The sequence below is a fragment of the Centroberyx affinis genome, unplaced genomic scaffold (assembly GCF_046629955.1).
Source record: "Centroberyx affinis isolate AG114_WGS23_722 - 3 ecotype Tasmania unplaced genomic scaffold, CSIRO-AGI_Caff_v1 ptg003199l_1, whole genome shotgun sequence".
Lineage (NCBI taxonomy): Eukaryota > Metazoa > Chordata > Actinopteri > Beryciformes > Berycidae > Centroberyx > Centroberyx affinis.
In genome coordinates, this window is record NW_027281240.1 from 61,337 (window position 1) to 74,561 (window position 13,225).

The 13,225-nt window shown below is 39.9% G+C and overlaps 1 protein-coding gene across 1 annotated transcript; it reads right to left on the bottom strand.

The window, feature by feature from the left end:
* Positions 1-359: 359 nt before the first annotated feature.
* On the bottom strand, positions 360-12,289 carry mtfp1 (mitochondrial fission process 1). The gene is made up of 4 exons (XM_071538067.1): positions 12,170-12,289; positions 6,646-6,773; positions 4,222-4,454; positions 360-2,893 (listed from the first exon to the last, which is right to left on the bottom strand). Exons 1-4 carry the CDS (start codon positions 12,237-12,239, stop codon positions 2,827-2,829), a joined length of 498 nt encoding a protein of 165 aa, XP_071394168.1. The 5' UTR covers positions 12,240-12,289; the 3' UTR covers positions 360-2,826.
* Positions 12,290-13,225: the final 936 nt, after the last annotated feature.

Sequence of the window (13,225 nt, forward strand, 5' to 3'; positions counted from 1 at the left end):
TGTTTTGGTGAGCTTGATGCCTTTTAAAAATCACATCATAGAAAGGTGTAACTAGGAAGGTCTTACTGCAGACTGCAGTTACATAATGCCTCAATATTGTTTTCTCAAATGGGGCTGTCAATCATTATTCCCCAGTGCTACAGCAGAGGTTCTGCATGACTTTGCCAGTGTTTGTACTGTCATAACAGTCAGAATTTGTCTTGATCATTAGTTGCTGCAGGACTGTTGAAAGGCATGGCAAAGTATACAGGGATATTAACTAAACTGCAATATCATTCATTAATGAAACATCCCAGAACAGTACTTTATAATGTGAATTGTACAGGAGAGTGGAAAGGAAACCAGACATGCTTGTCACCATTCCATAATTTATTTCAATATAGACTTGTGTGATATATTTTTTCTACAGTGTTTCAGAAGTTGTTACAGAGTAGGAGGGCAGCTGAATAATAGCTGCCCATTACAACAGAGCTTCAACTTTCAATAGTGTATCACTTTCACATTTGAAAAATAATTTCCATTCTGGGAACTAAATGATACAGAAGAACGAATCAGGTTTGACAGTATTTTTCAAAGTTAAGGCTGAAAATGTGATACCAAGAACCCACTGCATAAAACACTGTCACATGAGAATAATGCATCTTCTAAAAACTGACACTGAAAGGGAAAAGAAAATTTGGAAAAGAAAGAAACCATTCCCTTTCATTCCCAGCATGCAACAATGAAAATACAATGAAATAAGTCTCAAATCTGAAATGCTAAAATCCTATGAATAGGTAGAGAGGTTTTCACAAACTTTTCACAAACTTTTCTTTTAGCATGTCTCCCTTCATGAAAGAGTAAACCATATCCAGCAGTATTTAATATAGCCAAGAGGCTATATTATGGCGTGACACTGAGACATACTACAACAATTATTGCTTAAATGGTATACTGGTGTAACCGCCACAAAAAATGGCAATGTTAACAGTTCCCAATTCAGTATGTTCTACTTGTCTTAAAGTGGCAACTGACCCCGAATTTCACACTACATGCCATTTCAGATTTCCCTTCTTCTTACTTAGGCAAATTTCAACATCATGTAACCATATACGTTATTTTGAATTAGGTGAACAATCCATGTAATTTGGAAGTCCCACATACAGTATGTACAAGATGATTTGTTTCCCTTGCATAGTTCAGTACAACATACAGTATAGGCTACTCCTTGGTTCATATCTGTACTTATCTGTATATTTCTAAATTAATCCATTAAACCATTTTGTGCATAGGTAATACAGTGACCTCCACAAGTATTTGGATAGTGCACACAACATTTACAGCTCTGGAATCTATTACTTTAGATGTGAAACTGACTCTCTACTCATTAATTAGCAAGGAGGACAAAAACTGCTCAATTTGTACATCCAAAGCTTGACACTCTGTGGGAGGAGCATGATACTTAAAAAGCCTGACAAGCAACACTATTTTCCAATTCTAATTTACCTCAACCATGTACTACATCTTGTCTAAGTAATTTGGAGTAAAGACAGCTTGATTCTTCATGCTGGAAAGATCATCTAAAATAAGATATTAAGAGTCTGGTAATGTATATCAGTTTCAGACACCTAGAAGTTATTGTACAGTATGAATGTTTGACTCCAAACTAAAAAATAATTTTACTTTATTGAATATAGTCTTTATCTGTCCAAATACTTAGGGCACCCTGAAGTGGGAAGACCATGCACAAAAGATCTGTAGCATAGCTACTACAGCTATACTACAGCAGTATAGTTACTTCCATGTACACGATACATCCAAAATAAAGCAGATGGACAGTGCATCATCATCCAAATATTTGTGGAGCTCACTGTACATTACATTAAAATAATCCTTGATGTTATAACAAGTAATTGTTGTGCAAGAGACTCATATATATAGAATCATAAGTATTTGAGCACCATGGTGTAAAATTGCTCTCAGTGCAAACCTCACTGGCTCCCATGACCAACACAAAGGTAGAATGAAAGAATGGAAAAAGTGGATCAGAGGATCCTCTTACACATCTACTCCAAGTAACAGATACTTTTGTTTACAGGCATAAATAAAAAAAACAGTGAAAACAGGTACAATTTTAAATAAAGTACTGAAGAAGAGAGACATCATGGCAAACTGGCTTTTGTGGCCTGTCATTATCAGAATATGGCTAATAAACGCAGCAAGTGTGAGTTACATTTATTCTCTGTCTGCTTGAGATCTGGACATGAGGTGAGGTGAGGCAGGCCAGAGAAGTGGCTCACAACTCTAGCCAATGAGGGCAACCTTGGGGGCATTCTCCTTACAGGTGGTCACAACAATATACAGCATATTGAGAATGCACAACATAGACCATCTACAGCTGAAATTATTACTCCTGCCACCAACTCAAGTGGAATATTTCTACATTTGCAATGACCTTACATTCCTATTTAAACATTTTACTGTGCTTTGGCGGCTAAACGCTACCCAGATTGCCCTGAGAGGTTAAAGTTAAGTATCCCCAGGGGGACGTTTCAAGAAGCAGAATTTCACTGTTAACAGGTTGACTTTGATTTGTTACTTTAAAAGTTTTGTCCACAAACTTCTCGGAATTTCTAAAAAACTATACTCCAGTTATTTCACAACTTTTGTACTAATATTGGAATAATTGTAGATTTCTTTTTCCCACTTGACTAACTGTGTAATCTTGCTTCCTGAAATCCTCCGTTATGCTTTATGCTTCACAGTGGAGGTTAATCGGCACAGGTCTGGGTAGACGGAGTGGGGGTCCTTCCTGGGAAGGGCTAACCTGTCCTGCATGGTCCCTCCTTATTTGTGCTTCTCTCCCTCATTGTAGACCTTCCGAAGGCTCGAATCCAGCAGGAAATCCACTGACCTATAGAGTACAGAGAGTGGAAACATCCTGAGGGCGGACACATACTAAGATTTCCTTTTCATAAAAAGATATGTATATATTAAAATAAAAGATATAAAGATATGTATATATTGCCATATATGACTGCAGTCACACACACAGCAGTCTGTGCAAACTACTGAACCCAGAAGTAACCTATGTTCTTTTGTTGTGCAATGTCATCACAATCATTTGCATACAAGAAGATTTACAGTTAGTTATATTTTCACAACAATACGTTAAAATAATGGCAAGAAGAGCTGCGTAAATTTGTATGCTGTCTATGATGAAAACAAGCGTCATTTGTTGTCTTTGTTTAGGGCATCCTGATTTGGATGCCCTAAACGGGAATGTTTTTTTGTGCAACTGTCATTGTCAGGGGTGGTAACACCAGCACCCTGTTGTACCACCTGAAGATTAAACGTGCGAGTACCAATGTTGTAAATTTTGTGGGAGTTCCAGATAAAAAAAAAATCTGAATACTTAGCTGCCCTTAAATTAACAAAATGTGAAAGTAACTGCACTCTTGAAACCATAGGCAAAAAGACAGGCATTCCCACAGGGTTCTTGTACTTAAAGGGATAGTTTGTTTTTTGGGGAATCTGGCTATTTTTCCTAATTACCCAGACTCAGACAAGGATCAAGTAGCAGCTCCTCTCAAAAGCAGGGAAATAGACCTTTTAACTTCTCCAAAGAGGGATGGCTGGTCTAACGAATCTATACATTGTAATTTGCGTATTTATGAAGTTGCTAATTCTACTAATAATATGTGAAATGTGATTAAATCAACTTCCTATCAACTTCCTGGCCAGATTTCTTTTAGGCTCTGACTTTGAGGAAGACCAGTATGTTTCAGAGCTATATTTATTTGAGCCGGTATATAGCTGTGCTCTCGCGAGAAAACAGGAGAATCTATCTTCTAGCAACAGAAACCCAATACCATCTTGACTAACACATTTGCTCCAGGAAACTCAGAAATCCAATTGCCTGCATGGGGTGCTCATTTCACCACTTGGTTCCCCCCAAAATATAAACCTATTTGATTTGGCTATATGCCTACAAATCAGAAGCTATATATGACAAAATATGTCATCCATACACCAGTAGTGCTCAATTTAATGTTTGCTCAGGACATGAGGTAGTGTTATGTTGGTCCAGAATCACTGGAGGAGCACGCAGAACTTTGGAAAGAACTGGTTATATACACACACACACACAAATTGGCATTGTTCATCAACATACACATGTAATCATCCAACACACACACAGAAACGCATACAAACATAAAACATAAATACACTCATGTTGACCTGTCTATGGGAGTGATGATGAAGGGGATGGTGGAGAGGCCGATAGCTGTGGTGGTCCACTTGCGGACAGGCAGAGGCCATCTGGTGGCTCTGCCCAGCAGGTAGAGTGAGGCAGCACACACACGGTTGATGGTGAAGCCGGGGATGATCACAGAGGCCAGGGCCTGCCATACAAAGGTGTCCACGACTGCTACCGCTACCCGTGTTGTCTTCCCCGCGTTGTCCCCATGGGCCTTGGGGCAGAGATGTAAAATGAGAAAACATGGCAATAACAGTTACAGCAAATAGGTCTCCTGGTATAAAATACAGGACAAAGTACAATAGGGATACTGCTCACCTTAACAGACTATATCAGTAAATAACAATCCTGTGCTACTGGGACACCACACTAAACAGATGGGTCAGCTGTCACTTCATTGAGTTTCTTTCAGAGCGTCATTGCACTGTGAACAAATGACCACTTGTCTTGCACACTTGCACATTTGTGGAGATGACATATAGACCGAATTAATAGCGATGTTATCATAACTGAAATTTCAGACTACACTGACACCACTATGAGAGATTGAATTTGATATTTAATGTCATAACCATTTGATACTTTGACCAAATTTGTTCTGCATGCTGAAATTCCACTTCAGGGTCACAGAGAGTGTATGCATGCGAATGGCATGTGGACTGGAAAAGTTAAAAGAGGAAGAAGGACTGACTGAGCAGATTGGAACCACAATCTGCTCAGTCATCTGAAAACTTGGGAACAGTGTCAAAAAGTCCACGACGTCTTGAACTGAATCTGAGTCAACCTAAACTGGTTGACAAAACTGGTGCCGAGAGCAAAATATGTAACTAATTATCTTATTGAGCCAACAAAGACGGACTGCCAACCGACATATCAAAACTCCTGCACAAACGTTGCTACAAAGCTGTGCAAGTCAAGTGTGGTAACAGTAACTTGGCACAGAATCTCAATGATTTTTGTAAGAACATCACTGCAGTTTCATCCAAGTTCTTGACATTTATTTTGCTGTTTGCTCTCACTGCAGAGTTGAATGTTTATTTACTTATTTAAGTTATTAATATTCATGTTGACTGTATGGTGCTTCTGGTTAAAATAAAGCACAGTGGTTGTTCTGTGACATTGCTTGGTGTTTTTTTCTGTAACTTGCCATACATGCATAGAAGCACTGCTTGTACAAACAATGCAATATACTATAAAATGTTACGATCATAAAAAGATTTAGCTGTATATATTGCCATATATGACTGCAGTCACACACAGCAGTGTGTGCAAACTAATAAAAGAAGAACCCAGAAGTATGTCCTTGTGCAATGCCACCACAAGAGGACTATGGGAGTCCTCCTAGCCAGTAAGTGAAGATTTACAGAAGTTTACAGTTATATTTTCACAACAATAGCTTACATGTTTTACTTCGTTGTATTTATTAGATATGCTAATTAATAAAGAACAGAGACAATTTGTTTTTTTTTATTAACCACACTGTGAAGTTTCTGAAGTACAGAAATGTGAAGTATCTCACTTCCACCTGCCTGACCTGACTCATGAACAACAACAAAAAAACAATGTACCTTGACACAAACATGAAAAGACTGCTTTATGACGTAGAGCCTAGCCTATGTTTAACATGTAGCCTCAACATCAAACATTTTCCAATTTAGCAAGTCATTTTTCAGCAGCCAGGGGCAATCTAATTCCCTGCGGCACACTTTCGGCCACGTGACAAAAAGTGGTGCACAGAGCGACTGACCGACTGACAATGCGATCCATACAGCCCCTGCTGTCGCGGGGCTAAAAAGTTGGTCAATGTATAGAAATTGATCTAAATTGATCTCTAAAGAGCCTGATGAGCACATCAGGCTCATCATGAGCACTGTGCTTAATCCAACAGAGGCTCCCGTTGTGAAAACGAAAGTGAAACTTAAAATTCCACAATTTGCAAATTTGTAAACAATAACTTGTGTTTCCCAGGGCTGACAACACAACCTCAGATCAGCCCCCTGTCGGACAAGAAAGTCTACAGCCTGCAGGATATATTACCCTAACAAGATTCTTAAGAATATATACCGATTATGAGAAGACTCGCCTTCGTAGACTTCGTAGTCTTCTGCTGCCCTACAAACTTTAACACTTTAACTTTTACAAACAGCAGGTAATGTTATTACCTTGTGGTATTTAAGTAACGTTAGTTGAATTAGGTAATTTAACCGATAACCATGTCACAATGCTTCAATGCATCACATTGAATTGAATTGAATTGAACACATGCGCTGTGGGCCTGTACAGGATCTGTGCTTGTTGTAACTGTAACGGACCTGATTGTTCCAGTGCAACTTAATATAAGGCATGACCAACATGGTAATTAATCAGAATAACATGGCTCTTGCATACAAAAGGCAATATCTTACCACAGCTGCTTTCTTCCCTTTGTCCACAGCATCAGCAGTAACATAGGCGGTGGCCACAGCATAGCTGGTCCATACCATGCTCACCGGCACCAGGGCACGGAAAGCCTCCCCCACCTCATTGGCATAGCCTGCAGGAAAACACATAATGCAAACTCTTTTATCTGTTTAGTCCATTGTGAAAGACCTCTAAATGCATCATAGCCTAGGTTAGCTCCCCCCTGACAGAAGCTAAGCCTAAGGTCCCCAAGGAAAATCATTATATATTGGAATAATAATTGAGTTGCGGAACCATTCCAAGCAATAGGGCAGTGCATTAAATATTCACAAGCTCTGTTTTTAAGTGATTCCACCTCTAAGAACATTCCCAGGGCAGCTGTATTTCTTAATGTGAAATTGTAGTGTCTCTGTACTTTTTACATTACATTCCCCGAATTCCAGCGCATGTACCCTGATACATACGAGTGGCTAATAAACACATTCTATCAGTGAAAATGGCCAGCAACATTTGACATAATATGTACTGTCCACTCTAAAAGGTCTGGATGACTAATACGCCCTTGGTCTGTCATTAGCAACATCTCTAGAGTCGGCTGTGTCCCGTGAGGCTATACGACACAGCACATGTAAATCACAGAACAGTTGTAAAATTAACTCCAGTCCCATGAGAGACATTATCTTTGGTTCAATGACGACAGAACTGTCATGGAGCAATCTCTATTGTTGGGATAGGACAAAAAGATGCCTATTGTGGACACACTGCACTTTACTGTGCTACATGTTCAGAGAAATCTACATACGTCACAGCCTGTGACACACAGTTTGGTGACAATTTATCTCCTCAATAATGGTCTTCGTCTGAATATAGTAATTAGGAAATCGTTGGAACTCATGATAGTAGCGTGGAAGGCAAGGTAATGTAAGCAATGCAATGGTTTGAGATTGATGAATCTAAAGAAACTTTGCTTATTAACTATGGGTTTCTATATTTATTCACCAGTTGAGGCAATCAAATTAAGATTCAGTAAGGAACTTTAGCAGACTAAGATTATAGATTTCTGTTCAAATTTAATCTAGAAATTACTACTGAGTGCATTATCAAAAGACCAAATGTGTCTATTTTGCATGTCAGAGACAACATGCATGTGATAAAGCACTATATGAATAAACGAACTTGAACTTGATATGCATGTTTTTTTTCTTTCTTAAGTTTGGAAAGGCCTGCATTATTCAAATCTTCCACTGCGTCATTAGGTGCTCAGTAGTGCTGGGCTCTATGTGTCCGTCAGCGGTGGAGTTTGTGGGTGCATTTGTGAGGATGTATGCACAGGATTAGCCCCAGTGAGACACTAAATGGCCTTGAGACTGACAAACTTGTCAGAGTACACAATTTTCAGGGACCCATTTTTTTATCTAAGCTGCTGAGTTAGACTAGTGGTGAAAATAACATAAAAGTTATCTTCTGGTAGCTCCAGAAGCCCTTGTGAGTCTAGGGTGATAAGAGCTGTATTGGTATAATCAAGCATGATAACAAAGGTAGTCTAGATAAGATTATCTTCCAGCAAGGCAGTGACTTCATAATGATATTCCATGAATTAGGCATGGGCTGATCGCCTTCTGTGATTCACATCCTGCACTATGCTCAGCAAGGTATGAAGGTGTGTGCATGTGAGAGAGAGAGAGAGAGGGTGAGGGAGAGAGAGAGAGAGAGAGGTAGAAAGGGAGAGACAGAGGACATAGGGAGACATGGAGATAAAGAGAGAACAGGGCAAAGGCAAAGTGCGAAGCACTGGTGGAGAGTGAGACAGAGAGAGAGTGTAGAGAGTAAGATGACTCCAATAACAAAGGCAGGCAGCCAGAAGGAGAAACATAGAAAGATTTAGGCCTGCTGTAGGAGAGGACCTGTCTGCTGAACAGTCCTATCAGTTTCTGACCTACAGCTGGCCAGCTGTGTTGTTACCTCCGCCAAGGAGGTTATGTTTTCGGTGCCGTTTGTTTGTTTGTTTGTTTGTTTGTCTGTTTGTCAGCAGGATTACGGAAAAACTACTGGCCCGATTTTCATGAAACTTCGTGGAAGGGTGTAGCATGGGCCAAGAAAGAACCCATTAAATTTTGGAGCGGATCCGGATCCGACTCACGAACAAGCAATAATAGCACAAACCTTGGCGGAGGTCTGCGCTCTCCGAGTGCCCTTCTAGTTTTATTTAGCAGCAACATGGATTTTGAAAGTGACCTGAGCTACCAAATCTCCTTGCAGAAAATGTTAATGCAGTCCTACACACAAATGCATATAGCACTCTGCCTAGAAGGATGACACAAGCAGGCAATCATGCCTCTACTCAAATGTTATCATAGAACAATTAGCGTATACACTGCTACCAAAACTCTGACATACACTCTCAAGGCCATTTAGCTGGCTGCTTGTGGATAGACAAACATGTACCACCAAGTACAGTAGCCTGAACAGTTTAAGATGTCACTGTCACTTGTATGTTCTAAGGCAAGTTGGGTCTAAACTCTTGTCAACTGAAACCCAAGAGACATCTTGACAAGGAGCACCAAAAACCAGCTTGTCAAAAATGGGCTCTAAAAATGGGATGTTTATGTATTTATCTGTTCATGTATATATGCTTTCAAATCCCAAATAAAAACACAATAAAAAAAAACAAAAAAAAACAAAAATGGGTTCTGATACAATGCCCTCCTCTCTGAGTATATAGAAAACTACAGTGTATAAAGAAAACAGTCACTAAAAAGCACAATTTCATTCTCGAAACTAATTTAGCAAGTCTCTGCTGTCAGATTACCAGATTTTGAAGTCCAGCATTAGCACTTCAGCACAAATGCTGCTGTAGCGGAAGCCTACAAAAGCAGATCATATTTCTAAACAAGACCGCTACACAGACAAATAAGCCATTACCGTTCAATTGAAACTACCTCAAACAACCGAAAGATGTAGCCTAGTCAGAGATGTCAAGGTCAAACTTAGTGAGGGCCACACTGAGAAATTAGAATATCATCTAGGGCTGGACATTTTAATTGAACAAAGCAAACTAATGAACTTTGACCATGTTTTTGAATGCCCAATAGAGCTAACTAACATACAGGCTGCTTAAAGCTACTAACAGTAGAATTTGAAATTTGATCACTTTGGAGTCCTCCCTCTGCAGATAGAAGACAAATATGTATACAGAGGTGATGTGAAACTATCATAATGCAAACTAACTGAATGATGGAATTAGAATAAACTTGCATAAGGAGGTGAGTTATAATCCCACAACACATGTTCATCAGGAGCCAAATTCAGGTCAGTCAGTCTATCAGTCAGTCAAACAGCACTCCCTCACCTCATACTGAGTGATGCTGGCTGTGTAGCCTGCATGGCATTTTCTCAAGCAAAATATTACACATCTATGATTGCATGGTATTTCGCCATAAGTCTGTAGAGATTGTCCTCTGACACATTTGCTCATACCAGACACCTGGCATTTTTTCTTTGATGCAAGTCTTGGTGTTTCCCAATCAAGTCCTCAAGTAGGCCTTTCCCTGTCCTGCAACTTTTTGTTCCAGCTCTACTCTTGCTTAATGTTGATTGGTTGAGCAGTAGAAACAGATCTACCTGAGCAGGGCTTGCATGAAAATGTGTGGCCCATAACTGCATCAGGTGTGCAAGAGTAGAGCTGGAACAAAAACTTGAAGGGAAGCCTTCTTGAGGACTGTGTTGGGAAGCACTGTCCTAGAGGAAAGTCCTGTGGCCTACTTTTAGAAAGGAGAGAAGGAATCTGTCACTGTTCGTTAATTTGTTGGTCTTGTTCACACAAAAAGGTGCTTCCAAACATGCTCAGTACATGGGAAGCTGGACAATGGAGCTGTGATATTAAGGCTAGGTTGAACTGTCTAATAAAGCAGAAATGCCATTAAAAATAATCTTTAAAACAGCATTTCTCCAGACACATGCTAGGGGTGCCTGAGGGCATGCAGTGCATCCCTTGGAAAAAATGAATTTCTGCCGAGTTTTGTCCTTTTGAGAGAGAACGCCATATGGGGTTTCTGACCTCTCACAGATTATGGAACTCCCTCCCTAAACACATCCATGAACCTACTTCACTCCCCACTTCATCAACATCCATTAAAACCCATCTGTTCAAAATTGCTTTTAATATCTAACTCTCTTTCTTCCTCCTGCCCCATGTTTCTACTTTGTTACTGACCACTGTTGCTTCTGTTTGTGCCATGTAATGTTTTTTGTGCCTTGCTTTATTGACCTATTCCTTGTTTTTGTCTGTTTTAATATAGTTTTACATTTATTTTTTTACTTACTATGTATTTGTACAGTTTTTATTAATGCTCATACTAATGCATGTAAAGTGTCTGAGTATCTTTAAAAGTGCTATACAAATAAATATTATTATAACATTACAGCTATGATAATAATAATAATAATAATAAAATTTACAGGTATAAAAATATGTGCAAATAAAATGCAACAATGAAATATAAAATAGGACCCTACCAAAGTAGTTTCTTTGTTTAGCAAGACAGTTTCAGTTTCCACGTCATTTTCTAGCAACTAAAAATATGTTCCGCTACAACATAAGCAAGCATTCAAACAGTATTAATATTCATGGATTATGTCACTTGGTTTAGGCTATACAAAATATTTAACATTGGCATTCAGTGATTGAAATCCTGTTACAGTTTGGAATCTCTCACAATTTTGGCAGTTTTTCTTTTTCATCCAAAGGAGGTACAGACATTTTATCTGTAAACATTGGCTAGAGATGGGAAGCAAGTCTTGTGATTTATGGAAAGGATGAAAACATTCATATGCCTTTAAATGCTCACTGCTGACCAATGCAAGCTCCTGAAGAGAGGCACGTGCGCCAGAGGTGAGCAAACTAGTGGAATTACTGCGGTATAAATGTCCTTCAGACTGGTTATATGCCCCTTTTAGCTTATAGCTCCCCAGTTGATAAGTGTTAGCAATGCCCCTTTAGAAAGTCTTATCTTGGTGTTTCCATCTCAAAAGGGCACCTAGGACGAAAGGCAGGGACATATCGATAGATGTATCTGACAACTGGTTACCATAATGTGTCAATTCAATACTGTTCAAGCTTGAACTACGGGCGTTTCTGTGTGGTTGAGTGAGTCACTGTCCAAATCACATTTGCACTCTGTCGCAACTTGCTTAACTACCTCCTCTATGACAGAGTTGAGCTACATAGGTAACAGTTAACTAACTGGCTAGCTACGCAAATGAAACAAGGTATGAACAACGATATTGTTGCGCCTGGAGTTCGTCCATTACGTCCACTGATTACAAAATGTCCTTCAAGAGTCAAGTTTGCTATATATAGATCTTTTACTGGCGAGACAAACTGGTTAGCCAGTTATGCTAACTGGCTAGCTAGCAAGAAGCGAAGCCACAGGGTCATGCCGGTTGTGTCTCTTGTTCTTTTCTGTTACACTTGTATTGACAGGGAGGAGTGGATTGAACATACCGAATGACAGATTTTACAGTACATACCTAGGAAGCGGACCCATGTATCACGATAAATGTCGACCGTTTTGGTCGGTTTTTCTTCCATGGGATCCATGTCCTCTACTCCATCCCCCGTTGCCGTACAGAAAGTCGGTGTGAGCTCACTGAGCTGCGTGTAAGAGCAGGCACCAGGAAGGGGGCGGTGTCTCTGACTGGAGCATCCAACTGCAGCTGCTGCTAAAACCAAACACTGATCTGTCTCATGTACACCTCCTGCGCAACTTGACACAAGGTGGCAGCATAGCTGTCACTTGTTGTTTCACATATTATGACTTTCTTTTCTATCATAACTCCACTAAAAACATTCTGAGCACCAAAAACATTCTGAGCACGCACGCACGGACAAAAAGCTTGACAATATTCACTCAACAATTCAACAACCACTAACTACACCATGAAATAAAACTCGTAAACTGCAATCGACCTAGTAAAAAGAAAAAAGCAACAAACTACTAAGGCATAATGACAGCACCTGACCAATAAAGAGGATCTGATGAAACTATCCTTTGTGCTATTATAGTACTGTGAGTGCCTATGTATAAACCTGGCTTGGATGTCAGAAGAAAGAAGGGGAGGTGACAGCAGGATGTCGCTGGGATTACACACCAGCCACTTGGCTCTCCCTTCCCCAAGGCAGCCTGGTCATCACTCCACCTGATCTAAATAATAGGCACTAAAAAGCATTCATCCCTTCAGTCGATTTATGAGCAGTCTCTTATCAGACAGGCTGAGTAAATAGTGTCCTAGCCAACTCACATTCTCCACCCCGAGTACTACCATCTTTTACCTTCCGCTAAAAGATGCAGATGCATTACAATCATTCTTTCCTGCCAATGTCCATCGAGTCTCTCAACGCCAACAGGTGGGACAGGTTGTTGGCCATAGGGGTTGTGCAGTATGGGGATGTGCAATATGAGGCCTCTCTATGATGGCCTCTAGAGGGCGTCTTTGACTGTGAGATGCAGTGTTTCCCATACAGAGGCACAAAATCAAAAGTTGGTCAGTGTATAGAAATTGATCTAAATCGATCTCTAATGCACC